Source organism: Ambystoma mexicanum, chromosome 5q (genome assembly GCF_040938575.1).
Source record: "Ambystoma mexicanum isolate Mex_15411 chromosome 5q, UKY_AmexF1_1, whole genome shotgun sequence".
NCBI lineage: Eukaryota > Metazoa > Chordata > Amphibia > Caudata > Ambystomatidae > Ambystoma > Ambystoma mexicanum.
Window position 1 is genome coordinate 1,276,126,297 of NC_090933.1, and position 22,084 is coordinate 1,276,148,380.

General features: G+C 47.9%; 1 protein-coding gene across 1 annotated transcript in view; it reads left to right on the plus strand.

Annotated features, from left to right (window-relative positions):
* Positions 1-345: 345 nt before the first annotated feature.
* Positions 346-22,084, plus strand: part of PARK7 (Parkinsonism associated deglycase) — a 105,587-nt gene continuing 83,848 nt past the window's right edge. Inside the window, exon 1 of the mRNA XM_069621847.1 lies at positions 346-525. Within this exon, the coding sequence (XP_069477948.1) occupies positions 436-525 (90 nt within the window). The 5' untranslated portion in view covers positions 346-435. The remainder of the gene's footprint in view (positions 526-22,084) is intronic.

The following is a 22,084-nucleotide window of genomic DNA, read 5'->3' on the forward strand; positions in this document are numbered from 1 at the left end:
TCTAGAAAGCGAGAAATTGTGCAACTTCCTGTTTTGGGGACTGGAATTACAGCTGTAGTAAACATATAATTCAATAATAATTCTTAAGTATTTCCTCTCTCCTGAAACGTTCCGCATTTTTGTATCGTATCCAATTACTGATCATTAGCATATTTAAAATGCAATATTTCTATGTATAAACTGATAAGGATATAATGCATTATTCAGCGTTGAGGGCAGAGTGTGGGGGAATCTATGATCTGTAAGGTACGCCTCCGCCTCTTAAAGATGGCTGCCAGTCGCACCCTCAGGCGGGCGCGACCGCTCGGCGGAACCTTTGACCCGTGGGGAAGTTTTCTGGCTCGTCCCTCTTCTGTGTCGTTGCCCGGGGCTCTAGTTGTCAGTCCGTGTTCCCCGGCTCCCTGTCTCTCGCCTGATCCCGCAGCAGGTGCAGCCATGGCAGCTAAACGGGCGCTACTCATCCTGGCCAAGGGCGCCGAGGAGATGGAGGCCGTTATCCCGGCTGACGTCATGCGCAGATCCGGGGTGAGTGGCTCCGTGCGGGGGCGCAAATATGTGTCGCTTTACCCAATCGGTAACGTTCTCAGGTATCCCCCCCCGCCCCTTTTTATACTACAATTGTCCCGTTTCTTGGGCCATCGTCAAGAAAATGCATCGCGGGGAGTGCAACGTGCATTTCAATATTCCGAGACCTTTAATACCAAAAACCTTTTCATTTGTGTAATAAGGTTAATGCTTGCATATTTTTATGAAGAATCTGATCACCGGTTTTTAATGGCGCATGCAGGCAGTGATTTATTTCAAAGTTTTTCAGTGTTAAAAAATGCTATGTTAGGCAGGGGGTGTGCGGTGGCCCGCCTCGTGTCACCGGGGCGGGCCACAGGTCGTGTCGGATCCACCCGACACGGCTCAGATGCGCTGCGTCTGGAGGAGGTCCAAAGAAACACGCAGACACGAGTTACCACTTCCTGGGGCTCTACTGCACTGCCTTGCACGTGCCAGCAGGGCCCCTTTTATTAGAGCAGCGTCATGACGCTTGCGCGCCTCCCAGCTCTAGACCGACACACAACATCCCTCCTTTATTATAACAAAAGAAAAACCACACCCCACTGCAAGCAGAGACCCTCTACTGGGTCCACTTTGGTGCATTCTAGTCCGCGCACCCATTATATTCCTACATCATCACCGCAAACACTGGGTGCATTCCAGTCCGAGCACCACTTAATAGTTATTCACCAACTTAAACTTTTAGCACTGCAAACCAACAGGTATGTTCCAGCCCGCACACCACGGAGCCCGACAGCGTGCTGTTTGAGTTCAAAAGATTCTGGGATCGAACTGGCCAGTGGCGCTGCTGCAGGACAGGAAGAATACATTTTCTTTGTCTTCCTCCTCCCCCACATCATATTACGTTCTCTTTGGATCTTCCGCCACTTGGACCGCCGCCACTCTGGGGGTCTTTCTCCCTTTTGACTCACTCCCCCACACCCCCCCGATGTCCCTGCCATGCTGGCTGGTGTCGGGGCGAGGCTCACCCGTGCCAAGTGATCCACCTTCCCACACCTCCCGCAGATGTGCTTTTTCGCCGGGCAGTCCTGCGGGTGTGGAAGATCCCACCCACACTGATGGCATATTGTGGCATTGGGGCCTCTCCTTGGCCAGTCTCTCCTCCTCATTGACTTTCCTCCTTGCCACCTGCCGACAGCTGCCACCTCCTCGAGCTTGATCCGCTGCATGGGGGCCTCGAGCTTGAGGTGGTGTCTTGATAAGTTCATGACTGAGGCCCGCACCTCCACCAGTTCCTGTGCACGGCCAAGGTCTAGTATCCGGTTGAGGGTCAGCGCTGGGTCTCTCAGGACTTGCCTGCGTAGCTTCGAGGAGCTGCAGCCATAGATAATCTGTGCTCTGATCTCGTCCTCCTCGAAGTTTCCCAGGTCACATGACAGTGCAATGCCCCGTAGCTTCCCATGGAACGCATCAAGGCTCTCCCCTTCCTCCTTGTGTGTAGACGAGGGATGGCAGGCTTTCTTTCCTGGCCCGTTGTGGAGTGGGAGAGAGAAGATCTGGTGTTCCTCTTGTCCCTTTTGTGACTGGGTACCCCTCAACAGGGCCAGTTGTCCAATATATTCTTTGCCACTTTACAGTATTTTCTTCCTTGTGGCTGATGTTCGTGGGCTGAAGGCTTGTCTTTCATGGGAGGACACACCCATCCACTTGCCTCAGGTGGAGGACACTGTCCACATTCACCGCCACAGCCCGGTTCCATTACTGCAGGCAATCCTAGATGTTAAAATGAGTGGCCGATTATTTTGGATGCCCGCCGTGTTGCAGCCCGGGTCTTGATGGAGCCTGGCAGGGCTGCTCACCGCCGCGGCCCAGTTCTTCTGGCCACGCCCCTTCTCTTTGTTAGATTTTTCCAGGCCGCTTCACGGGCCTCAATACCCCTGCAAAGGTATTATTTTCCTGCACGCCGCTGAGCCCGGGTGCAGGTATATCCCCGCCGATGCAGGGGGCGCGCGCATAGAATGTTCAAACCGTTGCGTGCCCCCTGCTGTGGATGTGGGCCTTCACATGCTCCGCCTCTTCCTTTGTCTAGAGGCGAGCCCTTTCACGTGGACCTGCCGGGGTTCCTTCGTTTTGCGGCTGCTGCCACTGATGGAGGCACCCTTTTCAGAGGGTGGAGGCGACCAGCGCAACCTCCACACACCCAGTGCCACTTCCAAACGCCATGCGGCTGACGCTGCTCCCGGACTGGGCACGGCCGTGGGCTGCGACCGCACACGTGGATCCGTGTTCGTACCCCCCCCAACCCTCCCCCCCCCCCCCGAGTCAAATTAAGGAGAGCACGCTCACGGGAGCGTCACACGGGGGTGCGTGAGGGGGGGCAAGACCTCCTCGTCGCCAATGTGGTGGCCCGCCTCAGGTACCGGGGCGGGCCACAGGTCGTGTCGTGTCCACCTGACATGGCTCAGATGCGCTGCATCCTCGCAGCAGGCATGTGTCAGGGATCACCCTGCAGCGCCCGGATCACCTGCGCAGGTTATCCCAGGCTGGGGATGCGTACCAAGCAGTGACGGCACCGGCACTGGGGACACCCAGGCAGGCCGCGTACCAAGCAGTGTCTACGCGGTAGGAGCCCCAAAGAAACACGCAGGCACGAGTTGCCACTTCCTGAGGCTCTGCTGCACTGCCTTGCACATGCCAGCAGAGCCCCTTTTATTAGAGCGGCGTCATAACATAGCCATGAGGCTCTCTCGCCTCCCAGCACTAGACCGACACACAACAGGGGGGGAAGGAGGGGTGCTGGAGTAAAATGCAGGGGAGGGTTTACATATACCATGTAATAGCTCACAGTGCTACAAAAACATTCCAAATTCCCAGGCAGCCTAAAGTACTGCAAGTATGCGACATCCTGCTCTTTGTGATGATGTATGGTTCCGACCTCCGGTTGCTCTCTGGAGGTTGGGATTGCGCTCACACTCTCGCTCTCACCACGTTCACACGGAGCCAAAGTAGAGCACAGCCAGCCAGGATACTGTATTACCGGGCATATCCCCTCGTGGGCATTCCCATCCTTTATTTCTCCATCCTGTCCCTTGTCACATGAGGCGGGCTTCCCCTCGCCCGGGTGTCTACTGAGCTCACAATCCTCCCAAACTTAGATCGTTTTAATACAAATATTTTTTTCAACTATTAGTGTGTGTTCTCGCGGGACAGGGTATCACTTCTTCGTGTTTTGTGGCGATATATCCAGTGCAGGACATATTGTCGTAGTCGGGTTAACAGTTCTCAGAGTCTATATCTGGTGTTTGCTCTCCCTTGAAGCTCTGCATCTTCTGGTCTTCTCTGTGACCGTCACTGAGGGTTTGCAATGTTGGTGTCACCTGTTGGCAGGGGAAACAGGGTGCCATTGCTCGTGTCTGGTGACTCGGGTGGGTCGGGTCCTCCTTCTTCGAGTGCAGGCTGTTCCTTCCAGAGTGGTGTTTAGGGTACCTTGCAGCAATGGGATATGTTCCGCGCTACTACTTCCTGCCTTCTGGTGCTGTTGGAATTGAGCACTGTCCAGTGGCATGGCTCATAGGACAGCATCGTCTTCATTGGTGGTGGTCTGTTCCTCACCAGCACTGTGTCCCCAGCTTGCAGTTCTCTGTGCTGTGCTTGACAGGTTTTTTCTCTTCTGTTATTTCCCTGGCTTGCATGTTGAGCTTAAATTGCCAGAGCCATGTTTACTACCTCGGGGATGCCTTAGAGACATATGGATCAAAAGGCCTCATGATGAATGATGCCTGCGTGGCCTTTGGTCCTGGGCCTTCTAGTTCCATGGAGCTGCCTCTGGGCCCACTGCTGCTGCCCTCCCTTGTTGGGCTGCTTTGGGGGCTCGCCATGGAGCTGGAGTGTGTGAGCTGCGTGTGCTATCAGCGTTTATTTTCTTCCTTTTTCCTTCTACTCTCAGGGAGAATATGCACTCCCTCCCCACCGCGCTCTCACCTCCATATTTCTGCGTGTGGGGGAACGTTCTGTCTTCTTTCGTTCTTCGCTGCATCTGCGCAGAGTGAGGGCCGGCCTCTGGGTCTCGGCCGTGTACTTCCGGCAGGTGGGGTGTTAGGTGCTGACAGCCGTCTGTGGGATCACCGAGAACACAAATGGGGGCTTGTCGCCTTCGTTGCCAGTGTGATATATGGTTCTGACCTCTGGTTGTTCTCAGGAGGTCGGGATCGCGCTCACACTCTCGCTGTCATAACATTCACACAGAGCCAAAGTAGAACACCGCCAGCCAGGATACTGTATTACTGGGCATATCCCCTCGTGGGCATTCCCATCCTTTACTTCTTCATCCTGTCCCTTGTCGCTTGCATGACTCTGTTGTCTACTGACATCGCACTCTTTTCCCACTGCATGAATGCCTTTGTGTCTTGGTGATGAATGATGTTGTGCCATGGGTGTTATGTAACTGCAGTGAGCTCCCTCACCCCGAGTTCTAGGGGTGTCATTTGGAGCGTGCCCACCTGGGTGGTGGGTGGAAGCAGGTGGGTTCTTTTGTTATTACCTGCTACACTGTATCGCAATAAAACAACGTCCCTGCGAGCTTGCCTTATCACTCTAGCGAACCCCATATCCTTCGACCTACTTCTAAGTAAAATAGGTCTCTAGTAGACATCTAAATGTTCTTGGGTTTGTCTCGCTGGTCAGTACCTATTTTAAAGACCAGTTTACAAGAGGAGTGAAGGGGGCGGGGGAGGCAAAGGACTTTATGTTAAGCCGTCCTTTGTCGAGTAACCTGTGCTAGTGACATAGGTCGACCCTTCGAGAGTCTTGGGGAGTCAATGATGAAAGTTATTTAAATTGACCCAAGTTTACTTTTATGGAGATTTCATTGCAGATCATCAGCTCAGAGCTACAAAGTCGCAACATGTCACAAGTGACGCCGTGAGTCGTTCAGGAAGTGTAGGGTTCAAAGTTCTAATCTGTGACTCCCTTGTCATTTTGCTTTTACCACTTATGATTCACCAACCTTTTTTGCCACTTGAACCACTTGCCGGCAATGTGACGACTGTGTTTGCCGATGGTAGTCTGTGACTCCATGGGTACTCCAAAGGTTATAAAGTAAGACCGTTTAGATGCCCAGTAAGACGCCACAATAAAGCTGTGTTTACCGTGGAAGCATGGAAACAAGTGTGTGACACATTTGGAGATGACCTTCCCGAGGCTTCAGGTAGAGAACTCTGGGCAGCCATGACCTGATATGTCTGGGTGCATATCTCTGATTCATTCCTGAATCCACATGCTCTGCGTTTTGCCAGCTTTAACCCTGGGAAGGTTTAATTCTGGTGACCGCTTCTGATTGGGTGGCTGCCAAATGTTTGAAGGTTGTAGTGTTCCTGATTGGAGGATGGATGTGTATCCTGTCCCATAATAATAGAGATACTTGCACCATACTTTTTGTCAAATGTGCACCCTGAAGTAGCAGGTGGAAGGATGCATCCAAGGAATATAAAGGATTCACTCCTGCATTGTACAATCAAGTGGTGAACTACTACTGGAACCTGTGTTTCAGACCTCTTCGCGGGATCCGCACTAATACTCTTCCCTTGACTCAGTGGGCACAGTTGTGTTACTCATCTCAGAGCTTTAGGTCTTATTGGTATAGAACTGGGAAGCACTTAACCGGCTTACCTCCTTTTTATACCTCAATTCTTTTGTGGTTGACTGACATTGGGTAGTGTATAAGACCTACCTACAGCGTCCTCTTGCCTTCTTCAGAATGTCTGGGCCAGAGGCATTGCTAGGGAGGGTTGAGGGGCCTATAGTCCCTGGTCTTTTGGTTGTAGCCCCAGTTAGAAGCTCAGGGGCTACAACCAAAAGGCTAGGTAGCCCTGAGTCCCGACAGTCCCAACATTAGTATAGCCCCAGATCTTTTCCAGACCTAGCAACACCCCTGGTCTGGGCCACAGCCTGCAATTCCCAGGCCTTGTATATTCCCTCTTGTGCTCTTCTGTTGAGGGTCCTTGCACTGCCCTTTTTGGCCTGGGGCTGCGGCTTCATACCCTGTTCTTTTGCAGCTGCACCGCAACTTATAGAGACCCTGGCGTGTATCGGTGCAGCTGCGTTCTGTATTCACCATTGCAGCCATTGCAGATTATCAGCAATAAGTGCCCTGTTCGAATGTTTGCAGCTCTACATTTTATCATGTCTGCCGGAGACGTTAAAAAGCAACACTGCCCTGTTAATCGTGTAATATGTGCTGGAAACAATTGCTATCCGATTCTTGCAGTACTCATTTAAGATGAAGGAAGCAAATGTTGTTTGTTTTTTTACGTGGCCTAATACAAAACAAACTTGAGTTTCTGGTTGCTTAGATAAATTGCAGCTATTTCACAGTATCTGACCAGTTAAATAATTGGTTCCTCGAGGCCAGGGCCTCTAGTGATCTTTCTCCCATAAAGTATAATTAGAAGTATTGTTATAAGGCCTATGTGTATGGCAAAGTAAGACAGACCCTTACCTAAGCTTTTGACTTCTTGCCACTAGACCTTTTCACAAAGCATAGCCTTCAGCTACAGAAAAGCATTAGGCGCCCCTGAGGACTACAATAACTTGTGCAGTTTGACAGCTCCATTTATTCTTAACCACAATATTTATTTTTGGATTTATTCCTTTGAATAGTGTTGGACTTTTTGTCGTTAAAAAATGGCAAACTTAATTTCATGGGTATCATGAATGGTGTATTTTTTCTTTTCTTTTATATTTATAGCACGTATCGCCAAAGCGCTTTACAATAAAAAAGGGACAACGATGAACCTCAGGAGGCAAGTTTAACTGTACTAGCTGGGATCAAAAAGATGTTCATTTATTTCACGTTCATTCTAGATGACACCAAGTACAAAATATGAGAACATTTAGCTACCCTGTGAAGTCCGCTTTTTGACATGGGATAAGAATTAAAAAACACAATGGGGCCTCATTTAGAATGAGGCGGCTTATGAAGTTGCTCGGGGCGCAAATTATAGTAGGGCACTAACTGTAGGTCTCCAAAATGTGCACTGGCCACCAACCAGTGGCTAGCAAGAGTTCACACCCGATGAGTAAGAAATGATGTGCTGTCTGTGGAGAACTGAAGAGATGAAGAAAGTGTGGAGGCAGCAGAGAGCCGAAAAGCTGTCCAGCAATGGAAGACATTGAGAGTGAAGATAAATAGCGATAAGGGTCAAAGGAAGAGAGAAGGCGATGGTGTAGACCTAGATCAAGTGAGGAACCGGAGCAATGTGAGGGCGGAGACGAAATCTGTCGAAGGTAATAAGAATGCAACAAAGAGAAGAGGAAGCGACACACGTGTAGTAGAAAGGTGGAGGTTTAAGTCACCAAGAAGAATTAAGGGAGAGTCTATAGGAAGAATGTAACAGTAATCAGTCCAGATCCTCTGAGAAAGTTGTTACTGGCCCAGGTGGGCGGTAGACGATCAGAAAAGCCAGGGACATAGGACGACAAAGTTAAATAGTGATACTCGAATTTATGGAATGGTGGGGGTGCGAGGGGTGGAGAAGCCAGGAAGTGTGGTATAAAACCCACCCCTTGCACCAAGACGAGGAGTATGAGAAAAGGCGGAAGCAGGAATGGATGAATCGGAGGAAGACAGCTAGGTTTCGGTCAATCAGAGAAATTGGAGTTCTGCGCAAAAGACGAGATCAAGAATGGAATGGGTCTTGTTACGATTGGATTGGGAATTCCATAGTGCAAAAGAGATGGAACAGTAGAGGGGGAATGAATAGTGTTTAATGAAACCTGGTTAGAAGAATAGGAAGTAGTGTCCAGGAGCGTTATTGGAGGAATATTGAGCAGGAATGGTGCCAGTCATGGCAATAATATGAAAAGAGACAAAAATAATCTCAGAATAGGCTGTTTAAAGGGAGAGGGACGGTGCCACCAGATGGAATACAAATCTGAATGAAGGGCTCGACTGTTGTGTACAAGGAAACCGGGCAATAACCAACCTTATTTATTAGGTAGAAGGCCTACTTACTGAATGAGAACAACGCTTATTGAAGCGTAAGCAAAAGTGTTTTTCTCTGCGCCTTTACCACAAAGGACAGATGGTAGGGAGTTTTAATAGTAGCTCTCGAAGAATCTGTGGGCACCTTTTAATAATATGCCCTCCTTTGAATGGAGTAAAACAATTCCTGGGAAGTCCTTACGAAATACTACTTGATCGTTTTGCTTGGTCTTTCCATTCCGTCCCTCAAAGTTGTGCCAAAGGAAGCCAACGAACCCTGGTCAGCTTATGCTTAGGCTCTGCTTTGACCTTTATACATTGGTTCTTATGTAAAACTCTGGCAGCAGGTAGGCAAATAGGATGCAAGACTCTGGCAGGAAAGCGTTATTCGTACAGCAGAGTTATGGAGCCTCGCCATCTGGAAGCGTACGTTTCAGATCAAACGCAGAAAGGCATTATTTAAGGTTGAATGTCGGTACTCTGAAAGAGATCCAAAATACTTAGTGATCAACGTGGATTTCCCATTCTCGGATCAATGATTAGGGAACCAGGTACAGACAGCGGTGGAAAAGATTACATCCTTGCAGTGAACAAACAACAACATTAGCAATAACTATGTACCCAGACCTATAGGTGCGGTAAGCTGCCAGTCTGGGAAGAGCGAACAACCCAGAGTTCTGGGGGAGTCCAGCTGTGGGTGCTGCAGGTTTTTCTCAGACATGAGGCAGGGGCTTGGGAGAGGGCTAAACAGAAGAACTGTACATGGATGAGGAACCAAATCCTAGATATGAAATGGAGGTGCCGGGAGTCATGCCCTGCTGAGGAGACCATTTCTTTTTTTGTAGCAGTGCAATATACACAGGCATTGGAGCAGGGGGTGCCAGTGACATAGTTGAAGAGCTGGAGAAAACCATTAAGAACGTGCACAGTGCTGCACCACCATCTATGGTTCCCTGGGACCTGCACTCCAAGAAGAGTTAATCTAACACTTGTGGAGATCCGGGGCAAAACTGCTTTGTTGCTGCTTCTCTTCCTGTGGAGTGGGGACTTGGCCTTATGCTGAGTCTGGCTTCTTTGCATAGGTGTGGTCCTCTTCCGTAGTGGTGTAAGACGGGTGAAAGGTGGTGAAATGAATCTGTTCCGGGAAGTCCCAACAGTAAGTACCTCCTGACTGTAGCGCAGTCTGTCTTAGTTGCCCTCTCCTGCAAAGCCTGAAGATGGGACTTGTCACCCAGCCTATTGGTCACTGACATGACCTGGCCATCTAGATGCCGTGAGACCAAGCGCCTGGCTGTCTGTCCTTCAGGAAGGTATATTAGGGGCTGAACAGGCACTCCACCTTAACAGCACATTTAGTTTGGCATATACTTTTAATGGATTAACCTGAGCATCCTATTGCTCGCTCGATTTGAGGCTGCTTTTCATATTTACCTTGGACTCTACCCAGTGTATCGTCATCCTAGCTGTCATCAATGCAGCTGTGTTCTATATTCATCCTGGCAGCCATTGCTGAGTCTCAGCTGCGAGTGTCCTGTTAGAATTCTTGCAACTCAGTTCTATATTAATCATGTCTCACTGAAAAGGGGAAAAACACTGCCTTGTTAATTCTGCAATATGTGCTAGAAACCATTTTAGATTCTTGGAATGTTCAATAACCTACTTATTTAATCTGTAGCAAACCAATGTAATGTTTCTATGTTTTATGTGGACTAATAAAGAAAAAGAACAAAATGTATGTTAGGAAGATTTTTGCACAACCCTGGCTGTGTGATCTACTAACCCAATAGCGGGTAATGTGTGTCACAAAAAAAGAAAGAGCTCGCTCTCCAATGGGGCAAGCGCAGCAGAGCAGTCAGGCTAAACAGTAGGAGGCAGGAAGGTTGGCAGGGTGGTAAAATTAATCCAAATCGACACCACAAAAGAATGCACTAACCTAGTATACAGAAAATATATGCACTACTTTATTTCTAAGGTCACAAAATATTTGTGATGAGGGGAAAAAAGCACACAACGCGCAGCAGGGCATAGTACAAGCACAAAAAAACAGTAAATGGTCATGTAAGGTCTATCTCACTCTTGACCCTAAAATGTAAGCCCTGTAGCTGCTGGCAGACGAAAAGCAGGCAGACTTTCAGGTGCAAGTTGAGGGGCAGATCCCTAGACCATGTTACACACTGTGATGATTACCACTGCATATCCAAGAGTACCAAACCATGTAGCACATGTTCCCAGCTACATTCTAATTTGTGTATTATGCATAATATATGGGACACAGACCACATCTCACCCGCTCTCCGCACCCTCCACTGGCTCCCAGTCGGACAAAGGGCCACCTTCAAGACCCTATGTATTACCCACCGAGCAGTGCACAAGACCGGCCCAACGTACCTACAAGAGAAGATAAAACCCCCATCTCCCACCTTGTACCCTAAAATCAATCACTGCCCTCTTTCTAGTGATTCCAACCTCTAATTCTGTCAGGATCGGAGGATCCGCCTTATCAACCTTGGCCCTAACTGTGTGGAACTTACTCCCCCCACATATTCGACACACCCAAGACTACATGGCCTTCCACAAAGCTCTAAAAAAAACCTGACTCTTTCCATAATGCTGATAAGACCATCTAAGGCTGCTGAGACCTTGCAACCTGCTGACAGATGTTCAAAGAGATCCCGAGCAATGACGCCAGTGAATGCGCCTATTCAGTCACTAATAAGTTTACTCTGAACGCAGCAATTGCAACACGCAATTGAGATCCGGAATAGTGAGCTCGCTAGATCAAACTTTCACCCAGACACTCACCTCTCCTATCACCATGCTCACTCTCTACTCTACACCAACACACAATAGAGCGCAGCCATACCCCTCGATCAACTTTGGCCTAGATGCTCGCATATGAACAATACTTCATGAACACCTCAACATTCTGATAAAACGCAGCTATACCCCATGGAAATCGGCCTAGCTGCACACATACGCGTCCTACACAGGCCTAACGCAGCCAGAACCCAGTCTTGCTGACCAACCCCCAGACTGTACACATTCAACTGATATCAAATACCACCACACCTAATACTAGGATGCAGCTACCATCAGGCAATCGCATCAGTTGTGCACATAATCAGCGCACCCTATGACACCTTACTCTCTCGACTGACCTGGACTGTGGTCCCCGAGGGCGTTCAACCTATCAGCGCTTTGAGGTCATACCAGTGATATATAGAGCGCTATATAAATAACATAACACAGTTGTAGCATTTAGATATAGTGAACAGGGCAACACAATGTCCAACACGGACAGGAGGGCTAACAAAGTACAGGAAATATTTTAGTAAGACAGTGCCTGGGCCGAGATGGGCATATTTCCCTCACAGAGGGAAACAGTAGCCACACACAGTGATGGAATCTAAATCCTGGGCAGGAGTGTAATATAAAGATTGAAAAATCCCTAATAAAGCAGAGGATGTCTCTGCAAATCCACGACTTGGTGGAGAACTCCAGGAACCCTAGAAAAATGCTACACTCCTGGTAATGACCTTGCAGTGTCACTTGTAGATGCTCCAATGTTGACAACCGTGCCCCAAAGGAAAAGTCAAATGAACTCTGTTTCTTTCCACTGGTATGTAGGAAAAAAGCAATCTACCCCAGTGGAGACCCAAAAGAAATCAGGTGGAGGATTTGAGATCCAGGAGCAGAAAAGCAAAACCAGATTCAGCCCCCAATAGTGACCAATGGGGAAATAGAGTAGACGAGGACCATGTGACGAATCCTACAGACCCCTCACTAAAACCCTGCCTAAAGTCTCCTCGCAGGTTGCCAGGCAAAGGCAGACGATTCTTGATCCTAATCCTTCGGGCGTGGTGTCCTGTGCGAGGATCACCTTGGAGGGGACGAGGCCTATGGTGGTGAGGAGATCCCGTGGGATGAGATGTATTTATCCTTAAAAGGGGACCATTCTTTAAAGTTGCCAAAGCATGCAATGGCCTATTGTCGTTATGATTTGATTTACCTGAACCACATATTAAATCTGTCGATGGGGCACAGGTAATAGAATTTCGGAAAAAACCCTAAGTAAAGAAAGTTGGCCCCTAAGGATAAATATCCCCTTACTTTCAAAGGTACAGTGAAAGGGAATCTATAAATGTTGCCTTAAATAAACTGTCTCCCTATTTTCCAGTGAACTTTGATTTATCCTTGAATACCTTTTTTAAGGGAAATGAATATAACCTTGAAAATAGGTAGTTGCTAATAAAACCGTAGTTTGTTGGGAAGCTGAGAGTAGCCCCCTCAGGTGCAGGCCATTGGAAGGAGCTGGAAGTGTGGCTGAAGTGCATGCAGCAGTAGTAGAAGTAGGAAGAAGAAAGTGAAATGCTCACATGGTCTCTAAGGAGGCGTTTGGGCACGGTTGCAGCCCTCCCTGAACTTGAACACCCCCTTCAGGCCTCTCCCTCAGTAGAAAAGCTGTGAGCGGTGGTTCGTGGTGATACTGCTCCTGCGTGGAGAGAACAGTGTGTGAGTGCGCCAATCTGTGATTGTTGTACCTCTGGAACCCTTCACCCCAAAGTAAGTTTTCTTTCGGCCCATAAAGCTCACCTGTGAATTATGGAAGATAAGCTCTCCGTCCTGCTACTTAAAAGGGATCTAGTTCCTTTACTGATCCCTGATGAGGATTAGTCGAGTCCAGCTGCGACTATGCTCCTCCTTATGATTAAGTCTTTCTTGAGTTCTTGTGATGCTGTTCGTTCTGTTTAATGTTTTAATATGTTGCTCCTGTTTATGCCTGCAATAATGTCTTTGTTTTCTTCCCTTAGATGGAAATGCGGCCTCAATGCAGCTGTGAGACGCAGTTGAATGGACGATGAATGCTAACGCAATGTTCGACAGCAGGTAAGTGATGGTTTAAGAAAAAGCGCGAAGTATGGCGAAGCGCAACCTTAAACGGACTGTTTTTTCGATGTCTAACCTTGTCTTCTGTTTTTTCTTGCAGACGCTGCTGTTGACGATGGAGCGTGTCGTGCTGCGGTGCCAAGATGAAGATTTCGGCGTTCCGCAAAGTGTAAAGATGAATACTTGGTTCGCCGAAGAGATGTACAGGTAAGAACAGCTTCCCCCAGTTGGTAAGTATGCTGGCAGGAAGCAGGATGTCCAGGAAGTAGGATCTTCAAAGGTAAGTCTGACCTCAGGCGACGGTGAGCATTACACTGCTTGCAAGTGCCAAATAACGCGAAGTATCTGTCTAGAGGATCGGGGCAGCTTATATAGCTGAGATGGTGGGCACGCCCATTGGGGCCGGCTTACCAGCCACATCCTGCCACTCCTAGAGAGTGAGCACGTGCCAAGACAATCCATTAGCAGCAACACCCAAGAATACACTTGGGGCTGCTTAATGGATGGAATGTTCAAGGTTAACGCATCTGAAGTGCTATGTCCATAATAAAAGCCTTTTGGTGTTAAATGCATGTTCTTGTTTACTTTTGTTCATGAACCTGGCGCCAGGACCGTGTCCACCCAGGTCTCCTATGCATGCAACCCCTGCCTGCCAGTGCCCCTGACTTCATGACCATGACAGAAAGCACAGTGTTTGCAATCCAGGCAGAAGTGGGAGAACCAAAGGGATGCCAGGACTCTGACACTTGTTGCTTCTGTGAGGGTCTTGTCCCCACCCAAACTATGATGCAGAGGTTGCGCAGTGGAAGGCGTGAAGGAAGACTGCTTTACCCCACGTGAACCTGATTGCAGAGATTGACGGATACAGTATCCATGAAAATGATATCTTGTGTATGAGCAAAGTGATGCTAACTCAACATTTATTGTTTAGCAATGGAATACTTGAATTGCAGCACTTGTGTATAAACATTAATTCTCTTTCACTCGCGCAAGTCTGAAACACAGTGAAACTTCATTGTGGAGCTTTAATCTTCTATTCTGACAATAGAAGTTAAGTGGTTAATTATTGTCGCTGCAAAGAGCAAGCATTGCCCAAGCCAAGAGCGAAAAGTGTTTCCCCAATTCAGACTGAAATCAGCCTTTCCCAAAGACAAAGAATGGTGTAATCTATGCTGTGAACCAAATAGAACGCCAGCGTTGTCTAAGCCGATCATTACTCGAAGCCAAGAGTGGCACCAAAGCTTCTGGGTAATTCTCCTGGCTAGCAGAATCCAAAGGGATAACGGCAAGGTTGAGGAAGGGGAATTTGCTACTTATAATTCTACTTTAAAGCAGATGTAACCTATATTGCCAAAGTGAATATAAAGGAGAGAGAGGTGTGTCTTAAAGGCAATATTGTGTTATCAATGTTGCAGACAAACCAGAACAGCAAAGAGGCCGCCCCACTGAAAAGGGGAAATTTAGAGAAAGAGTGTTGAAGTACCATAAAGTTGATCTTGTCCCAGCTGAAATCTGTTGTTTACAAAGTATTGAAGCTGGGGTGGTGTCTTCGTTTTTGAGAGTAGATTTGATACTTGAAGGTGGAATACTATGAGGTAAAAGGAGTAGACCCTCATGGTGAACATTTGCAGAAGTTACTCGCAGTTGAAAGTTGCTAAAGTAAAAGTGCTGTAAGTCATCCTGACAAAGATGCAACCTGTTTTTCATGAACATTACCAGACGTTGTTTACCTTAAACTACTAAAGAACTGTGTCTTACCTTGTATGAACTGATCAAGCGCACGGCCACTGAAGGGCATCTTGGCGCTAAGTAGGGTACATTGAACAGCTCAAACACTCTATCATAACTTAGACGAAAAGAAACATCTTCAGTGACAGGTGGAAAGATAAATAGTCTGCTGTTGTCCGAAGGCAGAATGGAAGGGCGTTCCAGCATCTTGCTGCAGTGACAGAGAAGGCACGCCCTCCCACTCGGGAGCGCCGTACCGGTGGAATAAAAATGCTACATGACTCAAGGGAACAAAGTGGACGGTTAGGAACATAGGCACTAAACTACACTCCAGGGACTCTGCTCCCCGGCCATAGAAAGCCCGGTGCACAATGCACATAGATTTGAACTCGACCCTCTGGGCCCCAGGGAGCCAATGGAGCGGCCGGGGCAATCGACATGCGATAGGGGGTGCATACCACCAGTCTAGCTGCCTCATTCTGAAGCACTTGAGTGGATCAGATACAATTGGCTGGGTGGAATATAGAGTGTTACAATAGTCTAATACACTCGGCACCAGTGCAGCCACCACTGGTGCATGAAACTGCGAGGGGAGAACCCCCAACACCCTCTGCAGAACTCTCAGCTCGTAGTGCCCAGACTGACGAACAGAAGCCACCTGAGCCTGCAAGGAGAGCTAGGAGGAGATATTAACCCCCAGATCCTTCACAACGGAAACCGGCCTAGGACAGTGGCCAAAAGAAGGAGGCCAAAAGGCAGAATTCCAGAGAGAAGAAACAGAGGGTGGGGCCCCACAACCAGGTTCTCGGTCTTGGCCCCATTTAATTTAAGCAGTTGTGGCCCATCCAACACCCCACATTCTCCAAGCAACTCCGAAGCTGAGATGCCGGATCAGGGTAGGAAAGATCAAGCTGCAGAATAATCTGGGTGTTATTGACATAGGAGTAGCATTGGAGGCCGTGGGAGTGGATGAGCCTCACCAAAGGCTGGATGTAAGCATTAAATAACGTAGGGGACATGGCTGAGCCCAGGGGGACCCCACAAGACAAAGGAACAGACAACAAGCAAAAAAGTGGGAGAGAAAGGGGTTGTGCCCGATCGGTAAGAAAAGCAGCGAACCAAGATAGTACCTGTCCGTCATCCCTGCCCCGGCCAGACGAGCAAGCAGGATGATGGGGTGGTCGACCGTATCGAAGTCAGACGAAAGATCTAATAACACCATTACCCCCACACCACCCTGATCAGACACGTGTAAGGTCATCCACCACTGAGACCAGGACACACTCGGTGCCCCCACCGGGACGGAAACCAGACTAGAAAGGATTGAAAAACATGGACGATTTCCAAAAAGAACTAATGGGAGAGATCAGAGAATCCAGCTGCTTCATAAAGAAAGGAAGTAGCAAAATTGGAAGGAAATCTCCTCTACTGAGAAGACAGGAAAGGTGGACCACAACCTGCAACTGTGCTATTTTCATTTGGACAACTAGACGTTGTGGAAAATCATCCTTACTGACGATAACACTTATACTGTTTGATGAAGTGGAAAGTCGTTATTTCAGCAAGAAGAGAAGCTTTTCTGTTTGATCTTTGGGTAACCAAACTTTAACATTGAAAAAGCCAAGAACTGTATTGAGACTTCATCACAAACCTGGATTTCCTTGTTTTCCTTTTTTTTGGTTAAATTGTTCAAACATTTTTATTTTTTTATTTTTTATTTTTTTTATATTTTCACTGAAGTTACCTTGCAGCCTGGGGAAGAGGGATTCACCCAGGTTACCAAGAAAGACTGGAAATAGCATTGTTGATGTTATGAATTGCCATATATTTCTGTATGTATTTGATGTTTTAAGTGTGATTTAGTTTTGATGGGCAGGGAAACCCTTGTCAGAGTAGGGATAGTGAGGCGTTTGATGAAACCTATGATTTAATAAAATGGCATATTTTGAGAAATCCTCTAAAAGTTGTCTGCCTCACATTTCTGACCCCTCACAACCTGCAGAACCCAACAACCACAGGGACACCTGAGAAGTGAGTACCTTGGATAACCCACCAACTCTGGACACGGGAGGACAGTACGTAGTGTTTGCTTCCAGAAAGTCTGTTCCTAGAAGGTAAAACGGCCTGGTAAGTAGTCGTATTGTAGGATCTGGTCACCCATGGTCTAGCACCCTGAGCCAGGGTAGACCTCGACTGCATGAAATAAGAACAATCGTCCTTCGAAGGAGTCGTACCCCCCCATCCACAAGGGAAATCGGCAACTGAGATGGCTCAGAGGACGGAAGAACCTGCACACAGCAGACCCCCAAGGATCAGCAAGCAAACATGAGTGGCACACCAGCAACAACAAAAACGGCCCCTTCAGCAGGACAGTGTTGGTGGTGACCAATATGACAGGCGAGCAGATTTGTCAGATTGTTGGTGTCCTAACAACTTTGCAGGTGGCGGCAGCTTCCAAAACCAAGGCAGGAAAATTCAGAAGAATGCAGTAAAACAGACCCAGTAGAAGAACGACCAGTAGGGTGAGAACCTCTGGAAGGATACCCAGCAAACCGGAGTTCTGCCCAGACCATTGGCTAGTATGGCCAGATCAAGGTCAATACATACATGCAGCAACGGCGAAAAACGACTGAAAAAGTCCACCTTCCAAAAATCCAGCAGCACTGAGTTTTATAGCAGGGTTTCCCTTTTATATCTAGTCACTCGAAAAAGTTGGGGCGTTTTCCTAAAGTCCACTTGGTGGTAAGACTCTGTAAAACTATCCCTCGGTATACAGGTCCCCAACTCCTGGTATAAGTCTGTACTACCCAAAGGATTGGTAGAATAGCAGTGCAGCCAGGTTTATCTTACGAGGAGGATGTGAGTTGTAGGTAAGTACACTGATCCCAGTCAATACAATGGTAGCCGCAGAAGTAATCAAATACAAAAATACCTCCTGAGAAGTGACTGAATTTATTTGGTTGAATTTGTTAGGTATTTTTGTACATCTAAAATAAAATATAGATGTGGGGTAAGAGCATAGGTGAAGGTAAAGAGAAAGGCGGTCTTCCTCACAACCCCGCCCCCACATTATTAAAAAAGAATTAAACAAAAAAGCAATTTGCTTATTTTATTTTATATACACAAGGCAGGTAAATAAAAACTCTTTGACTAACCAATACACATTTGAATTATTCACACTACTTTACATGGGTGACTGCTTCAATGGTAGCTGCTTGCGCTTACAATTGTTACAGAAAATGACACTAATACAGTTATCGTATTACTTGTAGTGCTGCGCACCCGCTTTGGTTAAAGAGAAATGATGAGTTCATTCATTTAGTAAAGTCACATCAGACAAATTCCGTAGGGAGGAAAAGGTGGGTTATTCAACACTTTAGCAGTAAGGTCTTCTGTGCAACACATTTCAAAGCTTCTAATGCTTTGGAAGTCCATCCCTAACTATAAAAGTTCATCAAGTGTCAGTGTAGGAGTGAAACAAGTCTTATGTAGCAGCAGAAAAGGCATAGCTCCTCAGAATACTATGTCACTTATAGGGACCCTGCAACGGTCACCCTAATAGAACACAAGCTTGGAAGTCTGGGCCGGAGGTTTAGGTGGACACCCAAACACCTTCAAATGCACTCTAGTCACACTGGAACGACTATTTGGTTTGAGGCAAGTTCTACTTTGAGCCCCACAGTACCTTTTAGGTTAGAAGAAGTAAATGCAGTTGGATTCTTTCCTGATCTGCAGCGATTGACCCAGTCTCCTGATTCCTCGGTCTGGTGATGAAAAGAAGGACTCTGATGGGATGTCACAGCAGCAGTCTCGAGAAAGGACCCTCAGCAAGGATTTCTTCGGTCTCCCACATCGGTCTGCAGCTTTGGTGCCTTTCTATCGGCACCAACAAAGGATGGTTGTCACCCGGTCAATCTTCCTCGGTTCTTCAGTCCTGCACTCTGGTGAGAGGGCTTGGATGAGTGGGTCATGCCTCTGGAGGTCCAACTGGAGCTCACGTAAGTTATGGGTGGATTCGTCCACACAAAGACGTTGCACTGTAAATGGGTCGGAGGTCCACTGGGATTCGCAGTATGCAGCCCTGGAAGGTCACAGAACCTTGGGGGAGGGGGGTATGGGGGGGGGGGTGACGCTATCTGCAAATCGTCTTGGGGCTGGTTGGTCCCACCAGCCAAAGAGGAGTCGTCGTCCACTTCGGAGCTCCTCTCTCGATAAGAAAACAGGGTCGGGATAGCTCCTCTCTCGATAAGAAAATGGTGTCGGGATAGCAATGGTCGCTTCACGGTTATTGGAAGGGTCTGCTGGCGTCTCGGGTCATCTTCAGCTTTGGATCTTCGTTTCCAGTGGTCAACTTGCCTTCTGCCTCTGAAACCTCCCTGGGGTTCCTGTCAAAGGCAAAACTCACATTCAGACCTCCCCCCTCCCAGAATGGTAGAATAAGCGCAAGAAAAGGACAACCACACAAAAAGGCGAAAAAAGCCACCATGTTAGAATAAAGGTGACCCTTTTGTGCATAACCGAGTCTGTGAATACAGTGCGGTATAAAATAGCTCCAAAGTTGGTAGAACACGTCCACTGCCAACAGCCATCCAGCCATTAGTATAGGGTTGGCACAGGAGCAGAGGCAAGGGGGATTCTAGGTTTCCCCTTAACACTCTGAATAAGATGGTGTGTGCTAATATCTCATCAGTTAACGTTTTAGGAAGGATACAAAGTATCCCTCTATACTTTAGAACAGTAGTTTTTAATGATGGTCAAAGAATATCAAAGGAGAACCCAAAGTGTTCACAGCAACACTGTATATAGGATGCTGTGTGCTCCAAAAGTGTCACACAGATACCTTTTAATAGATAAGGAGGAAAGCTAACTCCATAAAATAAGATAAGGTAATACAAAAAGAACAGAGTTCCTAAAAGTCAAGAGCAAAGAAGAATGAATGGGGGAGGAGGGAAGGCTCCCCTCATTCAGGAGAGAAAGAAAAAGGTATAGAAGTGCAGCAAAAAGTGCTGGGGGAGTCTTACTAGGAGAGGGGATTAAGCATACAACAGACAAATCTCCCTAAAAGGTTCCGACAGCCCACCTATCGAAGAAGGGATTTAAAACAAATCTTTTGGTGGCCATCCAATTAGGCTTGCTCCAAAAAAACGCCCACATCATTCGAAATTGCTGGGAGCATTTTAGCTCCTGCTTCTAGCCTAGGACAGCCTGGTTACCTTGACACCACCAGCTAGGCCATCTGGTGACCTACAGAAAGTTATTATCACATAGGTATGTTGTATTTGGCAAGGGTAATGAAGACGATTTAGGCCACACCTACAGCACATTTCCAGCACAACAGTTCATCGATAATGGACACAACGTTTACTTTTGTCTCTTTTGGAAGTTCAATTTGCGGCACCTTATGTACTAGCTCCCCAAAGGTAGCTTCTGCCTACCAAGTGCTGCCCAATACCCAGGAGCTAGTTTTAGCTCCTGCTTATCAAATCTCCATTTCGAACCATGTCCATGTGAAGTGTAGTGGCCTGCCAGGGCTATTGTGGAAATGGCTGTTTCCCAAATATATTTTCCACCTTGCACTGAATTCGACTGTATATTCACTGCACTGTTAATGCTACCTGTTTATTTATGTCACGTGCTTGCATGTTCGCTGGTGTTTTATTTATTTATTGTGTTTCATTGACATTGTGTCCTTAGTGTGTGTGTGTGTGACCCTGCTTTGCTCCGTGTCCCTTGCGTGTTCCGTCCACAGGACGCCACTCCCTTCAGGAACTGGTTCCACCTGTTGTTCAGCTAGCCTTGGACTGTCCCTTTCAACCCTGAGAATGTATGCCTGTAATTCACATCCCCCCTTTGTCCTGACACCAATCACCATGAGCCCTGCAAAAAGAGTTACTGTTGTGTCCATCATGGAGGCGGGGGCACTTGAAAGCCACTTGTCCCACACCATGTAATTATCCCAAGTCACCAAGATGGCCCCTGACCTCTTGCAGCCTTTCTGGGAACCTCCTCCATTACACTGTCCTGCAATTAATACCAACTTCGCTGCACACTCTTAATTGTAATCGCACATAACTTAGTTTCTCCATTGTGGGAATGAGTGGGAGTGGGCTCTAGAAGCACACTTGTCCTCCACCTTGTAATTACCTGACAATGTGTGCCCATGTTCCCAGCAACAACCAAACAACCCAGTTGCCTGGTCTCCCCTTCCCTGGAGACCACACAAAAACATATCCTTAGCAATCACATGTTGTGTTCTTGGGTGGGAGCGACATCCTTATATAAGATCTGTCGAGAGAGTACAGCGCTCTTCTTTTTGGTTGGCGGTGGTGTGGTGTGGTGTGCTGACCATGTGGCTTGGGGGCAGAGGCTACAAAGGCCCTTGCCCTTCTATCAGATACCCGTCCCCCTGCCTGGCCTTATCCTTCTCACCCGATTCCCTTCCTCCCCAACCTGCTCTGTTTCTACCAGTGGGTCTCCTGGCCTCTCTGCCTCCTCCTGCGCTTCTCTCCTGTCCTCTCAGCCTCTGACCTCCCCTGCCTGCCTCTCTGCCCCCCCTATGTGTCTGTCTCCCTGTGCCCCTGTCTCTCTCTTCCTTTGTGTCTCTTCACCTGCCTCTCTCCCCCCTCACCATCTCTACCAGCCCCCTTATCCAACTCCATCTAAGCCCTTCTCTTTCTCCCTTGGTGGCCTTCTCCCACCCCCCTCCCACCCCACTCCCCTGCATCTATGGGGACTCTCCAGGACCCAGGTTCCATGCCAGTGGGTGTACCTAGCTAGTACGGTTTGTTTATCCTGCTGGCAATGAGTTTACTCCTCTTCCTGTAATAAATCTGTTCCTGGTTTCTACAAAGACTATCGTACCTTCATTGTGTTCCCACCTTTCAGTGCAGCTTGACTGTTATCACCAAAGGGGGGACCCAGTCCGTCTGCATACACAACGCACCCCCACCGGGTCTGTTGACTCCATGGTCCAAAACTGTG